The 22662-nt window shown below is 36.6% G+C and overlaps 1 protein-coding gene across 8 annotated transcripts in view; it reads left to right on the top strand.

Moving 5' to 3' along the window:
* Window positions 1-22662, top strand: part of kif1aa (kinesin family member 1Aa) — a 56409-nt gene that overhangs the window by 9883 nt on the left and 23864 nt on the right. For 2 of the 8 annotated variants that reach the window (XM_060867761.1, XM_060867760.1), the window contains exons 3-27: window positions 3624-3697; window positions 4262-4441; window positions 4790-4858; window positions 5031-5209; window positions 6386-6497; window positions 6742-6819; window positions 7247-7312; window positions 7406-7423; window positions 7779-7857; window positions 7943-8021; window positions 8974-9116; window positions 10562-10606; window positions 13666-13868; window positions 14061-14140; window positions 14722-14797; window positions 15998-16077; window positions 16223-16329; window positions 16830-16907; window positions 17383-17563; window positions 17658-17730; window positions 17954-18044; window positions 19284-19432; window positions 19783-19961; window positions 20538-20675; window positions 21577-21876. In XM_060867761.1, the coding sequence (XP_060723744.1) occupies window positions 3624-3697; window positions 4262-4441; window positions 4790-4858; window positions 5031-5209; window positions 6386-6497; window positions 6742-6819; window positions 7247-7312; window positions 7406-7423; window positions 7779-7857; window positions 7943-8021; window positions 8974-9116; window positions 10562-10606; window positions 13666-13868; window positions 14061-14140; window positions 14722-14797; window positions 15998-16077; window positions 16223-16329; window positions 16830-16907; window positions 17383-17563; window positions 17658-17730; window positions 17954-18044; window positions 19284-19432; window positions 19783-19961; window positions 20538-20675; window positions 21577-21876 (2857 nt within the window). The remainder of the gene's footprint in view (window positions 1-3623; window positions 3698-4261; window positions 4442-4789; window positions 4859-5030; window positions 5210-6385; window positions 6498-6741; window positions 6820-7246; window positions 7313-7405; window positions 7424-7778; window positions 7858-7942; window positions 8022-8973; window positions 9117-10561; window positions 10607-13665; window positions 13869-14060; window positions 14141-14721; window positions 14798-15997; window positions 16078-16222; window positions 16330-16829; window positions 16908-17382; window positions 17564-17657; window positions 17731-17953; window positions 18045-19283; window positions 19433-19782; window positions 19962-20537; window positions 20676-21576; window positions 21877-22662) is intronic. The other 6 variants (XM_060867764.1, XM_060867763.1, XM_060867766.1 and 3 more) reach the window with 4 other exon arrangements.

Here is a 22662-nt window from a genome sequence, read left to right as displayed (position 1 = left end):
ACTCTCATATCACTGACAACAATCAGCCATGAGCCATTGAATGTCACAAGCCTTAAATTAATGCAAGTTGTGTACAGGGTTTTCCCAAGGTTATACAGAGGAGGAGAGCTGAGGAAAGACAAGAGAAACATGGGATGTTAACTGCTAAGGCTTCATCAGTTTATCTAGTAGAGATTCTTAATAACATGATCTAGACCTTAACCTGGGGAACCTTGTAGCCTTGTAAGAAAGCGTTGGTGTGAGGCAGCAGTTAAAAAAAGATGCAGTTGGCTTCATGTGTCTCAAAGGAAGTAGGTATTGGCTTTCACCCTCCCTGTGGTTGGGCAATTAGACTCCCAAGAAAAACTGACTTACGTTACATTCTTTAGAAAGGAATGCTTTAAAAGATGCACTCGGAATTTCCACCACTGCAATTTGCGTTTTTTAGAGTTTTTTGTTTCTTTAGGTTTACAAATAATGAGAGTACTACTTAGCATTAAAATCATCAACTTTGCAATATGTGCATCATACAATTTATGTAATTTCAGTTTGAAATAAATATTTTATTTTTTTCTAAAATTATGTATTTGTTATTACTTAACACCTAGTGCTTTATGTGGCTAGTGTGGCTATCTTAAAGTTTGGTGGCCTAGTTGGTGACATTGCTGGATCTCAGCTCCTGGATGTTGTTTGATCCTGAGTGGTTATTGTTTATTTGGCATTTCACATGTTTTCCCTGCATTCGTGTGGGTTTCCTCTACATTCTCAGCTTTTTTTACTTCTGCTTCCAAAAAAAGTGCCAGTAGGTGGATAGCTTAGGCAAATATGAACTGGTGTGAATGTGTGTGCATAGCATCTCATCCACAGTGCATTCTTGTATTGCACACAGTATTCCAGAACTGAGTCCATGCACTTTTGACCAGAAAAAATCAGTTACTGAAAATGAATGAATTGAGGAATAATTTAAAACTGTGGAGGCCATCCAGCTTTTATTTAATGTCTTGTAGTTGTAAATCTGGATGAATGGAATTGCTTCATAACTCAAATGTGTGAGATTCCTCAGTTCAGGATTAAGCTGTCTACCTGTAACTGAAAATCACTGGATGCTTGTTTGATTACATAGCACAAAGTAAACCGTTATCACCACCATGTCACACTGCAACAACTGTCTCTGAAGGAAGAACAGAAGGTGCTTTCATGCCATTTAACACTCTCAGACCTTGGTGTCATGTCAATTTAATTTAATTCACACACAGTGTTAACATCGATTCAGCAGAACTGATGAAGCCTCTCAGATGACTTACATAATGTATTCATCAGTGATACAAAAAGCCAAAGCTGACATATATGAGGTGGATCTAATTAGGTACTTGTTATTAGGTGACTTTCAGTCAAATATTCCTCAGCACTCAAAAGGCCTTTGTTCAGGGTGTTTTCACTGCTTGGATATTGTCTGATTCAAGCACATATCTATTGCAGAAATAGTGTCAATTTTTAGATAGATCCATGGATGATATTAATGCTTGAGCCATAAATCCAGTAATCTTAGGTATGTTAATACCTAGTATTTAGTAAACCAGTAGAAATGTTTCTGCATATTGCTTAGAGCAGAGTTTACTGTACTGGATGTCACTGATTTGTGACACAATTTCAAAACCTCTTGTCTGCCATTTTCACTGGAATAGCAATTTGTTACCTTGCAACCATAGGAAAGAGAACAAGCATGGTTTAGTGGGAAGCTATTAAGGGCTGCACTTATGAAATCTTTAGGTTATTAGTTATGCTATAACTGTCAGGACTCTGAACGTGGATTTTGGCCACGTTCCTTTTGTTTATGTTTCTTGTTCACGTGTCTGCCCCGCCCTGGTCTCTTCCTGCCCATTTCTGCACACCTGTTCCTCATGTTTCTGATTGTCTTGTCTATTTATTTGATCCGCGTTGCCTTGTGCAGCGCGGAATCCTCTGTTGTCCTTGTCTGCTGTTGTCTTCGTCTGGTTTGTCTTTGTCCTGTTTCGTGGTTTTTTTAGTTATTAAATCCCTGTTTCTGTTTAGCTGTCCTGCTTTTGGGTCCGTTTTTATCCCGCGTACGTGCCAATAACATTGCAACATGTGTGGAATGTTACAAATCATGCTAGATTCTTTTTTTTAAATGTTTCTAGAGGCAAGACACTCACAGCAACAACAACAAAAAAGCAACCTTCTATTTCAACCCTCTCCATGTTTGCTCTGTTGGAGAATTACTGAGAATTAGTAGAATTCTGAGTAGAAACATATTTTATTGTATTATTGTATTTTATATATTTTATTATATATATTCATATCTATGGACTATTACTTGGAACTATGGACTATCTCAACATTTGCATGTTTGCATGTTTAGTAGAAGTAGTAGATGGTGGAACTGACATTTTTGTTCTGCCTGGTGAGGTTTTGTGAACAGAGGCTGGTAGATTCTGTGTATTAATATGGAGATATTCTCTATGGCTCTCCGTGAAGAAGCACTTGTCTGTCTGTGTGTGGGTGGCTTGTTGAGAACAGCAAGGATTTGACACAGGAAATGATGTAAGAGGCAAGAGCACCAGAGGTATGCAGGTGGTTGACAAAACCTTAACAGTAACTTAGAGAGCTGATCTTATTTTCAGTGTGATGGATTGGAATGGACAGTAATTGTCTTAACTGAGAACTGAGAACTCAGTACTGATTGAATTGTAAAGAAAACAATTACAGTTAATTTCAATATATCTTATCTCATCTCATAGAAAAAGAAAATAATTTGTAAGCATTCTTGCAGTGCAGGATCAAATTGACAAAAGTGTTTTCCTCTGTTTCTTTTTGTTAGTATTTTGATACTCCAAGGTGCTGCGTGGTTAGCAAATGTCACTTTATCTTATTACTGGGCTGCTGAACAATAAACCACATCCAATCCATGTTTACCAAAATGAAAACATTTATGTTCGGTCCAGTCATGTTTGAACAATAATGGCAGTGTTCATTAATTATGTCCATTGGACTAAATTGTAATGTGTAATAATTTCTGAATGTGCACACCTAAATACTGACTTCATCCGGATTGTGACAGCTGTTTTCAAATAGGATTTTAAATTCACGTCACATCTAGCCTTTAACACTCAGAGATCATTTATTTAAACCTAGCCTTATCTTTGTGCAAACATGTTCTGCTCCTTCTCCATGTTATGCTTTTTATTGATCCCACTAAATGAAATATTATTTGATTGTTTAGTATGCATTCATTAGGTAATATGAAGCTTTTACTCCTGCTTTTAAAACTCCTGCTAATAACATTTTTTGTAATAGTGTTTTATTATATTTCCCTATTTTTCTCAAATTCTCAGTTGCTCAAATAATATGCCTATTACACATATTACACATAAGCTCCTTGAGCCATTCAATTCAGAAGACATTGTGCTAACGTGAATGATTAGCTGGGAGTAAAATACACTGCAGGGAGACCTGCAGCAGGCCTTTACTAATTCCTTTTGTGGCCTGACAGTAGTGACTCAGTATTTCAGTCAGAGGCCATTTTCCACTCTGTGGCAGGGTATTAGGTTTCAAGTATGACACTTTAGCCAGTACGCTAACTTCATCCACACTCTCATCCTGTATTGTTTTCTCCTATATTTCAGCTATCATCAACCCCAAAGTACCCAAAGAAACCAAGAGCTTCAATTTTGATTACTCTTACTGGTCACATACATCGGTGAGTACCTCGGTCTAGGAGACACTCAAGTAGACTCAATTACACATACAGTAGGCATGTATGATTATTATAAAAATCTCATTTCTCATCATAGTTTTACTTGGCAGTCTATACTACACACATACACACTAGAATATTTAAAGCAACATAAATTTTCGAAAATGATATAAGATAAAATATAATTTTTTAATATTTTAATTTTTTAATAACGCATTTCCCTCTAGGAATGCTGTAATCATAATAATTACAACATTTTCTTATTAATAATTTGAAACAGCTATGTTTGTAATCTCAATAAAAATGGTTACTTGTCAGCCCTGTACAACAAAGATAAACCATATTATATATTATATTTCAACCGTTACATTACTATGGATGAAACCTTCACCATGTCCACTGAAAGCATTGATTATTTACATTTGTCCACTGAAAGCATTGACTATTTACACAGACTCTGTCCTTCAATAATGTATGAAGCCTTGTCTGGTCTTATGCACCCGTGTTTATTCAACAGTTGGTAATGTTTTACACTGACTGATCCTTGTTTTGTTCATTCACATGCAGCCAGAAGACATCAACTATGCGTCTCAGCAGCAGGTCTACAGGGACATTGGCGAAGAGATGCTTCTCCATGCCTTTGAGGGCTACAACGTCTGCATTTTTGCATACGGCCAGACCGGTGCTGGCAAATCATATACCATGATGGGCAAACAAGAAGAAGGACAGCAAGGAATAATCCCACTGGTAAAGACAGTGTACAAAGAGAGACTACTATTATCTCAACAAGAGAGTCAGCTTGAGTGTTTGCATGTCTGTTTAACTACAATGATGTGCAAACTCTCCTGTTTACACAGAAAGACAATGCTGACTAATAAAGCAGTCTATTATTAGTGACTGATTTGTGCATAGAGTAGTATATCTGGCTTTCCACACACTTCACACACTGTAAAACAGGCATACGGCATAAACAATGTGAAATCAAACAGGGTAAAATTATGAGGCAATCAGCATAAGAATATGCGCAGATATCCATTTAGTGTCTGAGAAGATGAGGTCTCATCTGTTAACTTTTAACTTTTTCTCTCTCAACAGTTGTGTGAAGATCTTTTCACCAAGATCAATGACAGCAATATTGACAACAGCATGTCTTATTCTGTAGAGGTAAAAAGATACTTTTGTCACTTGTTTCTCTGAGTTATTTCTAGGATTTCTTTACAATTTGTTCCTATATATCTTATGTAAACAAATGACTCAAAATAGCTTTGCTGTCAATAGTCATTTCCTGTATACAGTTTTTGTATGTCAGCTCAGTTGGTGCTGTTTGGTGTTTCAGGTAAGCTACATGGAGATTTACTGTGAGCGTGTGCGGGACCTGTTGAACCCCAAAAACAAAGGGAACCTGCGTGTGAGAGAGCACCCACTGTTAGGTCCATATGTGGAAGATCTGTCCAAACTCGCTGTCACATCCTACAATGACATTCAAGACCTGATGGACTCAGGAAATAAGGCCAGGTTAGTTATTGTCTCTTCTCTTCTCTTCTCTTCTCTTCTCTTCTCTTCTCTTCTCTTCTCTTCTCTTCTCTTCTCTTCTTCATAAAGCTGCTTATGAGGATTTAATCCTCATAAAGTAGAGCCTACAGAAGAAAAACAGCTTATGGCTTTATTCAGGAAATAGAAAAAAATAATCTGTACATGGAAAGCCAAATAATGATTTAAAAGGTCAGGATACCAATCAACATTAGTAAAGAATCATATTTTAGATTGTGACATTTTAGAAGCCTAATATATTTTATTATATTGGTTCTAGGTAAAAAATTATGATTTGTCTTGGAATTTTCACCTCTTATCCACCTCTTATTTCAGCATTTACTATTAAAGGACATAGCTCTAATTCATTTTATGGTGCAAACTAATTCTTTAGACCTGTTATCTTTTCTTCACTACACAATTAGGCAGTTGTTAAACAGTTCAGTAGCAAAACCACACACCAGCAGGCTAATTTAGCACAGTAGATAATTAGTCAGACTTTAATTCATGCTTCAGTTGCTATAGCACTAGCTAAAAATGCTTAAATGGTTTTGATTTTTTTTCAAGGTTATTACTTTTCAGACTTGAATATTGTTGGAGCTATTAGCGCTGAAATATACAGCACTGAAATATGAGACACTAATTGCCATGTTGTGGGTCATTAAACTGTTTTTCTGTGCCTAAAACAGAAGGTCTAGGCACACTGTTAAAGATGGATGTTTCAGAGGCAAAAGAAACAATTGGAAATGACTTGTTTGAGATACAGCACAAGATGTGGCTTATTGCTAATTTATAACCCTTGCCTTCCCAATGATAGCCTATATATAAATGTCACATTTATGTAATTATTATTTCGGTATTATTTGTAAATGTTGTAACATTCTATAACTGCACATAGTTTCATTTTTTCATAATTGTGTCATATGCCATGTATTATCACCCACTCTGTAAGTGTAAAGTATGTAAATATGAAGCAGATGGCATCACAGAAATCCCTGATGCTGGGGGATCATTTTTCATACACGTCTTCCCCCTAGTGCTAAAGAAAGCTTTCAAGAAGGAATATCCCTCATACATTTCTTAGCTGTAATCACAGATAAACGGTTATTCCAACTGGGTGATGTCTGTTTCCCATCTGCTCTTTCTTCATTTCCTTTGCAGGACGGTGGCTGCCACCAACATGAACGAAACAAGCAGTCGCTCTCATGCGGTCTTCAACATCATCTTCACACAAAAGAGGCATGACTCCGAGACAGACAACACATCTGAGAAGGTAGGCTGCCAAGGAACATTTTACACCCTGTCAATCACACTAAGCTGCTAGTAGCCACACAGAAACCGGACGATCATCATTGTTCATGGCTTGAAATGCATTGAATGATGTTTGACATTGAGAATGCTTTTTCAGGTCAAGAATACATCTTGTGTTGGAGTTCAGTACATATTATTTATTATTATATGTCTCTCTTTTTGTCTTTCTCTCTCTGTTTTGAACCCTCAATCTGTTTTTCAAATAGGTCAGCAAAATCAGTCTGGTGGATTTAGCTGGCAGTGAAAGAGCTGACTCCACTGGAGCCAAAGGCACTCGGCTCAAGGTGACAATGTCTGTTTTTTCTCTAAGCACCTTCTAGCTAAATATTATTTGTTTTCCTATTTTCTATTCTCTTTCAATCATCTCTCTACATACAGTATTAGTTTTTAGGCTTGCTAAGTGTCTGCCAATCTTTTGTTCTGTTTTCCTCCAGCTCTATCTCATAACCCATAATCTTGTTAAACAATGATTCACCAGTCACACTTACTTTTCATTGTCTTTGTTATTTTCCCTGTATATTCAGCATGATAATCATTGTACTGTAAGGTGTATGAGATTCTAGACCAAGATATGACAATATTAAAGTGGCCACTTTGACCAGTCAAGCTGTCTCCAAGCTTATTTAAAGTCCTAGCTTCCTCTTGAACTTAATTAAAAAATTTTCACTTTCTTTACAAGGTGTTTCACAAAGATGTTTTTTTCTGTTCCAGGAGGGAGCAAACATAAACAAATCCCTTACCACACTAGGGAAAGTCATTTCAGCATTGGCTGAGGTAGTAAGTATTGCTTTTTGCATTACTATGTATTACACTGTGTATCATTTGCAGTCAATGAAATCAAATAAATATTCTGATTTCATATTTTCTTAGGATTCTGGATCAAACAAGGTACGATTTGCTTGCTACTATTTCTACTAGCGAAGATTAAGATTTTGGTTAAAAGTTTGACCATCAATAGAATTTTCTGCTTATGTCAAATGTAACTATTTAAGATGCTATTTAATCAGGAAGTTGCATGTAGAAATGTCCTTATATTGTTTCTGATACTGTAATATACATGTGAGGACAAAGGTAATGCAGCAATAAAACACCAGCCATTGACTTCTTCTTTTTGTCGCTTTTAATCTTTATGCACCAAACATGTCTTTTGTAATTGACTACATTTGGAATAAGTGGAATATTAGGTAAATTTCTTTCTATCTTTCTTTCTTTGTAAATTATTCATGACCTTTCTTCTATACAGAACAAGAAGAAAAAGAAGGTGGAAAGTTTTATTCCATACAGAGATTCTGTACTGACATGGTTACTTCGGGAAAATTTAGGTATGTGTATCTGAATCAATGTTTGCACCCAAGTTAACTCCAGGATTATACTGAATTTGACCTTTTGACCTTTTTCATGGTACAGGTGGAAATTCTCGCACTGCCATGGTAGCGGCTCTCAGTCCTGCAGACATCAACTATGACGAGACTCTCAGCACGCTCAGGTGTCACAATCCTGTCTCTTCATCTTAATGTTAACCCTAAGTTCAGATAGGGCTAAACTTATTGATTTTATTTTTATATGAAACCATGTTGCAAATTACAATTAACCAAAACGGTATTTCTGCTTGGACCATTGACACATTTACTGTACTCACCTGCAGTAGCTTCTTTACCTGATCAGGGTCATGGTTGATATGCAGCTTATGCTGGGAATACTGGGCCCCAAACAGGATTAAACCGTAGATGGATCCAAATTTACTGACATCCGCATTTACACCTAAGGGCAACAGCCTTTCTGCGTATTCTTATGGGGTGGGGAAAAAACAGGCACTCTGAAGGAACATAAACTCAACAAAGAGGCTAACCCAAGTTCAGGATCTATTCAGAATCTGTGAGGTGGCATTATTGCTCCCTTCCTCCACAGTGCTGCCCACTATAGTCACTTTTGCCTACATATTTACATTGGATACTAGCACAGTCATGTTTTGTTGTGGTGTTGGAAGGTTAAAATTTAAAAGGCAATTATTAGTATAACCTGAGATCCTGAAGCATCAAATAGGTCCAAATACTAACATAAAAACTTCTAAAAAATTATAGCACAAATACACTAAAATTTGGTCTACCAGACTCATTAGAAATCATGTTTAAATTTCATTTTTATTGCTGAACTTATTTATATATTAAGGTTTGGAAAGCTAATCACTGCAGGTAGTGATGGATTTAAACCCCTCAGTAGCGTCACTCTTCAAACACCCTCCCAGGTTTGCTGCAATAAAACTGCAATAAAACTTACCAAGGCAGTGTTAGTTACTTGTGATCTGTATATTAGGTGCCTTACAGACTGCTGCTCTACTACTCATACACCATATTAACACTAACACCTGCTGCAATAGCCATGACTACACCATTCATGATGTCCTGTGATGACTTTGGTTTGCATGGTTTCTGAATCAGGTATGCAGACAGAGCCAAACAGATCCGCTGTAACGCTGTCATTAATGAGGACCCCAACAACCGGCTGGTGCGTGAGCTGAAGGATGAGGTGTCACGCTTGAAAGAGCTTCTCTATGCCCAGGGCTTGGGTGACATCATTGAAAGTAAGGCTTTCTTATGTTTTTGCTTGACAGAACCTTATTCACATTTATGACTTTATATAAAAGATGTGTAAAGTTGCTTAGATGGAATGGCTTAATGAAAAATGACTCCACATATCAATATTTGGTGTTTATTAGACAAGTTAATAGGCTTATGTAGCCTTAAACTGCAACCAGATTTTTAGTAATGTAACAAAGAATCTCTGATGTGAATTAAGAGTCAGAATGTTGTACATAGTAATCATAGGGTTGCCATCTGTGACAATAAGAATCACTTATTTTGCCCTTGCTTGTAAGCCACTCTGTACAAGATGACATGACATCTGTTCCCATTCTCACCCAAATCTTCCATCGCTTACGTTGCTTTATATTGGTAATTACTATAAATTACTTTCTCGAGTTGTTGCTGGTTGTCATGGTTACCCTGCTTGCACCTGGACATAGACATAGAAATTACATAGCTAGCTACAGAATATATGCAACCCGTTCAATTTAACCACAAATCGGATGATTTTTCAGTATTACCAGCTGTCACCAGCTACACAAGCATTGTAAATCACCCACGATGTCTCCAAAACTCTGCAAGCCTTTTACAAATTGTGCTTGACTATGCCCTTTCTGCCACAGGTTGTTTCAAGTTTGAAAGAATTGTGTAAATTTTGTGGACTATACTAATTATTTTATTAAAGCTAGTCTAATTATTATAGGTATTTATAATAATCCTATTTTAAAATGAAATAAGATGCATCACATGAAAGAATACTGCTACTTGAATGCAATACATAGATTTTGGAAAAACTTTATTGTTATATTTATTGTGGGTTACACCGATGTCCATTATTATTAGCTAAATTAGATTTTTATTAGATTTTTTGCTTAGTCATTCCTTTAAGGTATTTCATAAAAATATCATTATCAAATCTTTTATAGGAAATGTTTTTTTTTGTTTGTATTATATATAGATATGTTTTGCTTTATTGTTACACCCATATTTAATTGGGCAGAAATGATGTTATATGCACATTTTCCACACACACTTCTGGGAAAAATCTAAATTCATATATGTGACTCACTCACTCACTCAGTGACTCACTCAGTGACTCACTCACTCACCCACCCACTCACTCACACACTCACCCATTCACTCACTTACTCACTCACTCACTCATGCACTCACTCACCCCTTTCATCTGCAGTCACTCCTCTCCTTACTTCTCCTTACTCTCTCTTCTTATGATCTAATGGTTCCACATTACTGTATCGAAGCATTTCTAGAGCAGTGCATTTTGAAATCAGTCCTCCATGTCTCTGGTCTTTAAGAAGGTTGAGATCATGTCTCACATTTACCTCTCCCTCTTTTCTCTTTTCTCTCTCCTTATTTCTTTTGATATTCTCTTCTTATTTCTTCGTCTCAATCTGTTGTTTTCTGTTGTTGCTCTCTCCCTCAGCATATCGGGGTCCAGTTGATGACAATGCTGGTCTGGGTTTGAAACGTGTGTTTCCTTGGATTTTCTATTCTCTTTCTTTCTATTTCCTGTGCTTTTAGCAGCTTTCCTGGATGTGGCAGATCTCTGCAGCACCAGAGGCTTTTTGGGGTTTTTGATAACATACTGAACTAGTCATATAACCATCATCATGCTACCTCAGCTGAATGTTGGCTTGGTTCGGAGCCATAAGTTTATGTAGCTGCATGTGTAGACTGGCAACCAGGCTATAAGTGTCAACAAACTAAACTTAAATACACAAACTGCTGCTTATCAAGTCATTATTCATGAAGATATGTGCTGTGATGATACATACATCCTCTTTCAGCTTAAGAGATTGGTTGACTAATGATATATCCTGTGCTAATTAAAGAGGAACAGTCACTTGGATATTTTTACTGTAAAGTGTGATGTCATCCCAGAGCTTTTAAAAAACTCAGTCAGTCTATTCACCACCAAAGCTTTTTCATAGAACAAAAGGTTAGAAAACGTGTTCACTCGAATCAGTGTCTATGTCCATTTATCAGCATATTGACTGACTCAAAGAAAAGATGTTTAATCATTTTGCTGACTCAGCTTATTAACATTAGTGACTCACAGAGGATGAGAATCCAGTCCTTCACCACGTTCTGGTTGACATCAGCACTGAGCATCTGGAATAAAACAGATCAGTATCTCTAACATATAAAGCAATATATTCACTGAAATTTAGTGTATTATACCATTGAAAACAAGACTATTTGACAGTCTGACTATTCCACTTTTATTGGAGCCTGTTTGCTGGTTTGGAGTTTAATGTTAAAGCACAGCTGTCTGTGCTGTGTGTACACTGGTGCTGCAGGTCTGTGTTTTCGCTCTTACTTTCTCTGCTGTTTTCTTTTGTCGCTTCTCTTTTTGGGCTTGTCATGCTGAGCAAGAAAACTGTTGCTTTCCAGAGTTTATTTGGTCTCACTCATCCACTCATTTCTTTGTGTTCAGTTTTTGCAATTATTATTAAGAAAATTGTAAGAGAACATTATCGTTTTAATTATGAAAAACCCCCTCAATAATATAGGCTTTTAATATACAATGATTTGGAATAAGCATTGTTCACAGATTCAAGTTCATCTTAATACTATTAATTACTACTAATATTAGCTTTATGACAGATGTGTGTTTGAGTGATGGCACATACTGTATCCTGTGAATTTGTGTACTGGCTGTCTTATGCAATCTGCAGCTTCGGTTATGGCTATTTCACATCAGTCCAGTTAAACAAAATGTCTGGTTTACAAGTCCAGATAAAACACTAATATGACTGAATAGTGAAGACATTTAGTTTTTAATGCTTAACCAATAACAATTATTTTATGTCTGTACATATTTTTTTGTTCCATAGTGGAGCTTATTCCTTACACATACCTTTCCACTGTAACATCATTTAAAAATTTTTAATTGTTGACTTTTTTAGATCAGTCCATAGAGGGTGACTAAAATAAAACATCTAAGAAAGTGCATGGTAACTCTTCCCTTCTGTTTTAATGTCTCTAGCTCTGTAGCTAGTCTCTGGTCCAATGAGCTAAATGATGAAACTGTGTGCCATATAACCAGCCAAGCTGGTTCACCAAATTCACTTAACTGTGGCCAGTTTTATGTTGATTGTCTCTGCTACAGTATTTTTTTAGTACTGGGATCAGTTGACTGAAAATCTTTACTTTGTTTGAATCTGAATCATGGTCTACCAGATGTCAACTACTGGTCTGGAGGATTATCATCCAGTTTCTCATTATTCTTAAGGTCTGCTGAGTCATGGCATCAAAAAGGTTAGACAATGGATGTTACTGGTTGAATGGCAATGCCATCTACTTGTCTAGATTGTTTAACAGACTTACTGTTAAGATGTAAATTGTGGTTTGGACCAGCTTGTTGGTATAGTGTGTAGAGGGGTGTTTTATGAGTGGATAAGAGAAAGAGAAAAAAAAGACACTCTGTTTATCTTATAGAGAAATTATCTTTAGCGTGTTTCACATAAACCTAACCAAATTCCTACTCTTACATGCAGATAGCACCAAATTCCAAGCATTTTCTTAAAAAGCTTATTTTTCTCAGACAGTTTCCAGCATTTCTAGTGTAACTGCTCTCTTTAGTAAATGACAGAATGCTCAGTCCTTGTTTCCATAGCAGCACTGTGAGAGCCAAGAGCCCTTTTTATGTAGCAGGTCACTCAGACAGTATCTTCACAATCATTTACTCTAATATATTCATCCCTCACACTAATAATAACATAAAACAATATGCAATAACCTGCAGTAAATATTCAGTATGTTATTGGGGGTTTATGCCACATGGTACTCATCACATATGAATCGAAAGGTGGGGATGAGATGTTTCTCACACATGAGCTACATAAATGCTGGCTAACAGCTCTAATGCAACCGCTTCCGCTCTAGTGTTGGATATGGATTTTATTCAGAGTGTAATGGAGCTAGTAATGAGGATTTTATTAGAGCTAGTGGAGTGCCTAATAACAGCTGCTAGCTTTTAGAAGCAACATGAACCCTATATTAGAAGATGTAGCACATCTAGGAAGGGTATTGTTGGAGTATATGAGGATTACTGTAAGGGAACCGGAAATATTGTTACATGACTGAAATAACACGCACAGAAAGGGATTGTATAGCACAGAATGATTGCATAACCTGCATGTATGTTTGTACAGTATAATACTGAGGGAATATAGAATGGTGTCACAATTGCAGTGTTTGGCTGAAGCTTACTAGGTCACACTACACATATAGCAGGTGGACATTTGCTGCTTTATGCTTTATGCTGCTTTTTCTTTTTTGGGGGCTGTGACTGTAGAACATGTCTGTTCTCCCTCCTCTGGTGTTACATTCTGGTTCCTCTACTCACATATACCGGCCATTTTATATTTGGATAGATTCTTTTTAAGCGATATATATTTCTCTCTGTCCTCTTTTCCTACTTTTCCTTCTCTGGCCTTTCCCTTTTCTGCCTGCTTCTCCATATCTCTCTGACCCCCACCCCTCGCTCTCCCCACCCCACCTGATAACCCCACTACCCCACAGACTTTTCTGATTACAAGAACAATAACAATACTGGCCAAGCTGTCAATGAAAGGGGTGATCTCTCCGCAGTGACCAATGCCATGACAGGGATGAGTCCCTCTCCCTCACTTTCCGCCCTGTCCAGTCGGGCTGGATCCATTAACAGTCTGCATGACCGCATCATGTTCAGCCCCGGGAGTGAAGAGGCCATTGAACGGCTCAAGGTGACTCAGTGAATAGTACTCATTTTAAGTATTGATAGTTTTGATATCTCATTATACCCTCTAATATATCACATTATATTCTGAAGTGTTACCTCATGTTTAAAAAAAGATTAACCAGTATGTCACCAAAAAACTCAATTCTGATTTTAACATTACTGAATATTTAACTTCTCTCATGATGTCTATCAATAGGAAACAGAGAAAATCATTGCTGAGCTCAATGAAACATGGGAGGAGAAGCTTCGACGTACTGAGGCTATCAGAATGGAAAGGTCTGATAATCAAAAACAAATCTATCCCAGATAGTGTAATTATAAATCACTGCACTTTTACCACACACACACACACACACAGATATATATATATATAGTCACAACCTGGGATGGAAGGAGACAGACCCGTATGCAGGATAGCTTCAAAAGAAAGGGGTTTAATAAAATAAAGATGACAAAGACAGAAATGACGATAACTGAAACAATACCGATGACGACACTTAAAAATGACTAGACATGACGAGGGGTAAACGTAACTAATGATTCCGCGCTGCCATCGGCAACACGGCTCACTTAAATATAAACAGTGACATATAGACAATGATGGCACAATAAGGATCAGGTGTGACGACAGAGAGGAGCAGACGAAGGCGGGGCAGAAACGTGACGAGGAACGATGACTATATATATATATATATATATATATATATATTGAGATGAGTGCAGAAACGTTTTATAACAACATCTACGTGAGACCATCCTCAACAATCACTACTGCAGACACCTCCAAGCTTACAAGCAGATCCATATTGCCCTCTATTGTGTGCCATATTGTGAAGCCACTGCTTACTGTTTTTCAGAGAGGCCCTACTTGCTGAGATGGGTGTAGCCATGAGGGAAGATGGAGGCACTGTCGGTGTTTTTTCACCCAAAAAGGTATAAAGTGTCACATGACATTAATGCCATGCTTTAATATGATATACATATGATTCACTAAAACATAGTAAGTTATTGATTTAGACAATGGAATTACCAAATGATTGCATTCCCATTCATCCTTTTGAAGCCAGCAGAACAGAGAAAGCCTCAGGCCGTATTTATAGACTCTGTTGGTTTGTTCTCTCCCAATGAGGTTGGTTATAGAGTGCTATGGAAAACCTGTGATTGACTCCTGAGTGAAACTATCATTTTTTACTGAAACTGTTCTAGTGTTCTGATTTCCTTTCTGCTGTATTGTAATACATATAGAAACTTGTATGTCTAATATAATTTGGAGCAGTGTTTATGTTTATGTAATATATTAATGTTATGTTGATTGTAATGGTTTGAAATAACGATAAGATTTTAGTCTAAATGTACTTTTGTGTGATTTTTCTAAATTTCTTGGTTATGTCTGGGGTTGAATTTCTTAGTTTTATTGCATGCACATTTTCCTGTGTGTTGTTTACAGTGTTGGGTTTCTACTTAGGAGAAATCATGTATATAAATCAAGTGTATAAAAATGTATCTAATTACTTTCCAAATTCTTTAGGAAAGCCTCTGAACTAACGTATATATTTAGATTCATGAGACTAGCAGAACAAAAATAGGCAAAACCTTACATACTAGGTGACTGATTGATATGTAGGTGATTTACAGTATCATTATCTATATTGTTATATCATCATTTCTATTTAGAGTACCTCTTAATTTCAATATCTCAGTTTAACAAAACAACCATGTGATGTAACCATGTAGTTACACATTTTGTTGTGTTGCATCTTGCATTATAAGTTTATTTTTTAATTAGAATTTAAAGATTTTTACCCGACTGTCCTGACCTCAGCTATCTAGATAGTCATATGCTTAGGTAAGTCTGCTATCAACACTTAGATTAGTTAAAGAGATCTAGTGTAGATTATGGACACATTCAGTAGGACACAAATAAATAGACTGTAATATTGTCTGAAAGTTTTATTCTACTTCAATTATATTTTTATAAACCACCCAAGACTGGTTGTTAAGCCTGTTTTACAACTGGTTCATTGAAAGATTCTGCTACAGTCCACAATCCTTTCCTATTTACATTTAAGATAATATAATTGTATGTTAAAGAACTTAACATGTTATTAATCATGTTTTTGTGCAATGCTTCAGACTCCTCATCTGGTGAACTTGAATGAAGATCCTCTTATGTCTGAGTGTCTCCTTTACTACATTAAAGATGGTATCACCAGGTTGGTGACATGTTCATAGTTTTCTCCCGAATTTTGTAACATCATTTACTGTATGTGTTAACTGACACATGCTGTGCAAATGCCTTGATATTTGACTGTAATCCTCTACAATACTCTATCTGCACTCTGTTGTTTTATGTTTCAGGGTAGGAAGAGAGGATGCAATGACAAGGCAGGACATTGTCCTCAGTGGACATTTCATAAAAGATGAGCACTGCATTTTCACTAGCAGTGCAGGTCCTATGGGAGAAGGTATACAATGCTTACTCATGCACTCAAACTAAAAATAGTTTACATACTTTATGCCTATTGTACATTAAGCTAGGTATTACTGTCATTAAATTCTGCCATGTTTACACATAACATAAAACTTACTTTGTGTAGAAGGAGTGTCTGAATATCTCGACCTAGTGTCATGGTGTCATCAGCTATATAAGTCTCTAATTTGTATATATTTGTAATTTATAGATAAATCAATGTAATGTCCCATATCAAAACATTTTCTATACATATTCTTTATGAAATCACTGTATTGACATATTTATTGCTGGGTTCTGGGAGAAATAAGGGGAACTGTAATGTAGCAAGATGATTACCAACTAATCTGAAACTTGCAAAGGCATTTAATATAATTATACCTGTCATTCATCTGTTAAATTACTATTATCTTTGAGCTTCAGTGTTATTGTTTGTTTTTGATTTTTTATGTGGTATATCAATTTAAAAAACAAAAATTGTGCTTTTATGAACAGTCATTCTGGAGCCGTGTGAAGGAGCTGAGACCTACGTCAATGGGAAGAACGTGACAGAGCCCACTGTCCTCAGATCAGGTGAGTCTCCATGCTGTATTTCCTTAACCTTTGTTTACTTTCTTTATTTAATTCATGTAACAAAAACTGGCTGTGTGGAGTTATTTGAATGGACTAAAATGATTTCTTTGTACTTTTTAATCTACTTAGTTCAGCTACAGTATGTAATTAGGAAATGACATTAAAGTTAAAATGACTCTAGAGGAAGTCAATTTCCTCAAACTATTTCACTAACAGTTCAAATTAAATGTCATTTATACTTTACAGGATAAGGGTCTTGGATTTACATAGACATGCTGTAACAAGATTAAGACACAAATTACACTTGAATGACATGCAATAGTCATTATGTGACACAGGATTAAAGACGTGTCACATTCTAATACAATTCAACATAAGGTCCCACAGTTAAACAAATGAATAATCAAGGATGTTTATTTTATATACTATTTATATATATATATTTTTAAATATTTTTTATGATTTGACATTACAGGGAACCGCATCATCATGGGGAAGAGCCATGTGTTCCGCTTCAACCACCCAGAGCAGGCAAGACAGGAGCGGGAGAGGACTCCATGTGCTGAAACTCCGGTTGAGCTTGTGGACTGGGCTTTTGCTCAAAGAGAGCTTCTAGAGAAACAGGGCATCGACATGAAACAGGAGATGGACCAGAGGTAGGAGACAGCAAAATGGAGGCAGGGAAACAGTGAAGAAGATATTTTTAATTATTAATGCTTCATCTGTGTATCTTTTCCTGTGTGTGGTTAGACTTCAGGAACTGGAGGACCAGTACCGCAAAGAGAGGGAGGAGGCCAATAATCTTCTGGAGCAACAGAGACTAGTGAGAAAGATATTTCACTGAAATTTAATATTTGAAAAAGACATAAAGATGTCCTTCAAATTCTTTTCATGAATGTCCATTCAAATTCGTCCTTCAAATTTTTAGGTACAGATTTTCAATTAGCTTTGAGCTGCAAAGCTAATTGAAAATCTGTACCTAAAAATGCATGGAACTAACACACACATACACACAAACACAGTGTAAACCTCTACTACTTTTGCAGGATTATGAAAGCAAGTTGGAGGCCTTGCAAAAGCAGGTTGATCGTTATTATCCTGAAGCAACAGAGGAAGAGGATGAACCTGAGGAGGAAGGTGGGCTCTATCCTAAATTTTCAGTCAAGAGTCATGTACATTTTTACACTGTATGACCAATAGCCTGAATAGCCTGTGGACATCTGAACAATCACGGTCCCTTTTGCTGTTAATAATAACCTCCAGTCTTCTGGGATGGCTTTCCATTAGATTTTGAATCGTGGCTGTTGGGATTTTTGAGAATTAAGCCACAAGAGCATTAGTGAAATCAGACACTGATATTGAGTTGGGTGTAGTCTGTGTTCCAGTTCATCCCAAAGGTGTTCAATGGGGTTAAAGTCAGAGCTCAATTCAGGCTACTTCTTCCACTCCAACCATGAAACTCGATTTTGTACACAGCAGAATTGTCAGGCTGGGACAGATTTGGGCCTCTTAGTTCTAGTAAAGGGAATTCTTATTGCCACAACATACAAAGATATTGGAGACAATTTTTGTAAACACAAAGTTTTGTGGTATCAGTTTAAGTAAGGCTCATATATATGTGATCTGGTGTCTGTATCACTGTTTTGCTGTGACAATATAATCATTGGTCAGCTAGTGACTTATGGGATTGCTGTTGATGGGACTGCCCGGAGACTGTCATGCCTTGAACCATTGTTACGTCAGTCAGTTGTATGGTCTGGACTTTATCAGCAATCATTTGAAGACTTTGACAGAAAGAAATCAGCGTTAGGTCTGTGCTGAACTCAGAGTTTGCGCTGCCTCATTATTTCCTCATGAGTTCTCGGTTGCACTATTATAAACTGTTGTAGAAATTATATTATTTACATTTACATTATTTACTGTCAATTGTCACCCAAATGAGGATGGATTCCTTCTGAGTCTAGTTCCTTCCTCATATCAGATTTTCCTTGCCACCATCACCTCCGGCTTGCTCCTTAGGGATAGATGTTAAGGATGTATAGTATTTTAAATTAATATTTTACAATTAATTTTAAACTTTTAATGTATGTATTCATTTATTTATTTATTTTTATTCTTCTTTTTCTTTTTCTTCTTCTTCTTCTTCTTCTTCTTCTTCTTCTTCTTCTTCTTCTTCTTCTTATATTTTTTCTTCTGTTTCTATACTTCTGTAAAGTTGTTTGAGACAATGTGAATTGAATTGAATGTAAGACTAAATAGTCAGTGTATCTGCTACCTAATTACATGTAGAATCGTATTCTACATATGTTATATATTTATGATTGTTATATTTCATGTTTGTTTCTTTTGTCCACTCTGAAAATGTATTATCCACAGTGCAATGGACTGAGAGAGAGACTGAGTTGGCGATGTGGGCTTTCAGAAAGTGGAGATGTTACCAGTTTACCTCTCTCAGAGACCTTCTCTGGGGAAATGCCATCTTCCTTAAAGAGGCCAATGCCATTAGTGTGGAGCTCAAAAAGAAGGTGGGTGCTTTATTTTTAGTCATGTGCTGTTAATAATAATTAACAATTATATATTTAAAGTAAGTAGCTATCGTCAAAGTATGTAAAAACATCTGCTCCTTTGTGAAAGGAATAGTGCAGTATATAAGAGACTTGGATACTCGATCAGGCGTTCATAGAAATGAGAGTTTAACAAAAATGGTAACAAACTGTACAATCAGCCAAGGTATTACATGGTCTAAGTAATTTAAGCTGAATATGGAAGCTTCATCAGTATTGTATATGTATTGTATTTATGTCATGTGCGGTCAGTTTTTTACAATGATTTGGTCAGAATATATATGCATAAATATTGTGATGTCTGCTCACAGGTGCAGTTTCAGTTTGTTTTGCTGACCGACACACTGTACTCTCCGCTTCCACCTGACTTACTGCCTTCTTATGTGAATAATGAGCGTGAGAAAAGCCCATTTCCCCGCACCATAGTTGCTGTGGAGGTGCAGGACCAGAAAAATGGAGCCACACATTACTGGACACTGGAGAAGCTTAGGTATGTGCTATAACATTTCACATCACTATGACCATGAGTATACTGTAGCATATTTTGTGAGCATTATATGTTAAGTAATAATGTATAAGAAGTCAAATGTCTCATTACAAGATTTTTAGCAAATGAGAAATATTGCAGCTGGCTAAATATTTTCTGCATCCAGAACAAGGACAGAACTGTATTGTTAAGAAACAATAAGACTAGTATATATATATATATATATATATATATATATATGTATATATATATATATATATATATATATATATATATATATATATATATATATATATGTATATATATATATATATATATATATATATATATATATACATATATATATATATATACATATATATATATATATATTAGTCATATATAGTGCCATATTGTCATTTATATTACATCATGGTGTTGGGAGGAAAAGCTGTAGATATATAAAAATATATTTCATTCTGGAGCTTTTATTTGCATTAATTTTGTATATCTATTCCAAGATTAACTTAACAGAAAGTGGCATATCATGATACATTGAATATGAAGAAATGATCATGTATGTAATGATGCCCCCTGTAGGCAGCGTTTGGACCTGATGAGAGAGATGTATGACCGAGCTGCAGAGGTCCCCATTGGTGCCACAGAGGAGTGTGACAGTGTGCTGACGGGAGGAGACCCTTTCTATGACCGCTTCCCTTGGTTCCGTCTGGTTGGGAGGTGAGTGTTTATATTGTCTGGTGCAAATGTGGCTTTAAAGCATGTAGCGTATGTACATTTTAGCCCCAGTCCTAGGCATGCACCACACATCTCTGTGCTCTTTCCTGATGTGACACATTGATCCATTTGTAAAAAAAAACATGAATTAGCTGAGTGCCAAGGAAGAACACAGAAATGTGCTGCTTGGAGCCCCAGGGAATTTTGAAAAACACTGTCATCACACAGCAGCAAAAATTGCTTCTGCATCAAGTCACGTCCATAAATAAAGAATATATGTTTAGCAAACAGGTTCTCTGTCTCCTTAAAATTGAATAGATTATTATAGATATGCAACATGCATGAAAAAAAAAACTTGCATTATAATTTCATCATCATGGCCAGTGATAAAATGATCGTAATGTTCTTTACAGTGCTGAATGTGTTTCACTATTAAGAGAATATGAGCTCATTCAGGCTTTTAGCACTTTCACTAGTATAATATACTTAATCTCCATAAAAACTATTTTTCATATCACTCCTAATAACTGTTACATTATATTCAGTTATTCATTTTAACCAATGTTTTCCAGTAATGACTATAAATTATTAAGTAGCCTAATTAGGAAAGATTTTGTAGTTATGAGAGTAAGGACTGCAAGTCTGGATCTGCCAACAGCTTTTGAGATTAAAGGGTTAAAATGTGATCTCTTAGATCTCTTTTTACTAAGAAGTTATGAAAAGCGCACTTAGAGGAAGATGAATCCATGCTGTTCTGCAAGGTGTGCTGTTTGTAAACCCTGTAAAAATGAAATATGTTAAAGGCTACTCGAAAACCGAGGAACTGCATCAGGTAACCCTTACGTGAACACTAACTAACAGGGTTACCATACTAACTGGGCTCCCATGTCTTTGGCTACACCAGCAACCTCCTATTCACCTCATGCCTTAGTGAGCAAGCGAAAGACTCCATCGCCTCCCCAACCCTCTCTGACCCCACCGAGACCACCGAACCTACTGAGCTCATCCAGTCACGGCGCTGCGGGGGGCTCGGGGCAGAGCTGGAGGACATCACAGATGAGCTCTTGTCGGATGATCTGTGTTCTGAACTTGGCGATGAAGATGATGACGTTTATAAGGATGACGAGAAGGGGCTTTGCAGAAACTCTGGAGAGATGGAGGACCCGTTTTATGAGCGTGCTCCTTTGTTCAGTATAGTGGGAAGGTTGGTGAGGTTTCAGGAGCATGCTGGGAAAGGAAACTAGCTCTTTCAAACTGAGACACAGAACATCTGTTTTCTTGTGCAGATACCCAACATAACTTGTATATGCAAACCTATGACATACAGAATCAAGTAAAGAACATTATAACATTGTTGACTAATTTTCTCTAACATCATGGCTCAGATAATAGTGGTATAAGTGGTATATGCTGTTGTATAAGAGGAATAATACACATGCTGTAACTGGAAAATGATCAGCTTCAGGGTGGTAATATATTAAACCACCAGATTTACAGCATATACCTGCACATTCATGCAGTTATCCCATCAGCCAATTATGCGGCAGTAGTACAACACACAGAATCATGCAGATACGGGTCCAGAGCTTCATTTAGTGTTCACATAAAACATCAGAATGAAGAAAACAATTTGATCTCTGTGGTGTTGAGTGTGGCACAGTTGTTAGTAATGGATGGGCTGTTTTGAGTATTTCATAAACTGTTGATACTCAATATACTGTTGAATTTACACAGATAGACAAAAAGTCAGTGACAGTTCTGTGGCTGGAAAGGCCTTGTTGATAAGGAACATCAGAGAAAAATGTCTGCTAGGAACTCAAATAATCAGTCTTTATAACCATGCCGAGCAGAAAAGCATCTCAGCATTCAACATCAAATCTTGAGGTTTATGTGCTACAACAGCAGATCACTTCAGTTTCTACTGCTGTCGGCCAAGAACAGGAATCTGAGGCATAGGCACAAACCAAAACTAGACCGTTTTTGTCCAGGT

Source organism: Tachysurus vachellii, chromosome 4, assembly GCF_030014155.1.
Source record: "Tachysurus vachellii isolate PV-2020 chromosome 4, HZAU_Pvac_v1, whole genome shotgun sequence".
Taxonomy (NCBI): Eukaryota; Metazoa; Chordata; class Actinopteri; order Siluriformes; family Bagridae; genus Tachysurus; species Tachysurus vachellii.
This window is presented reverse-complemented; position numbering and strand designations above follow the sequence as displayed.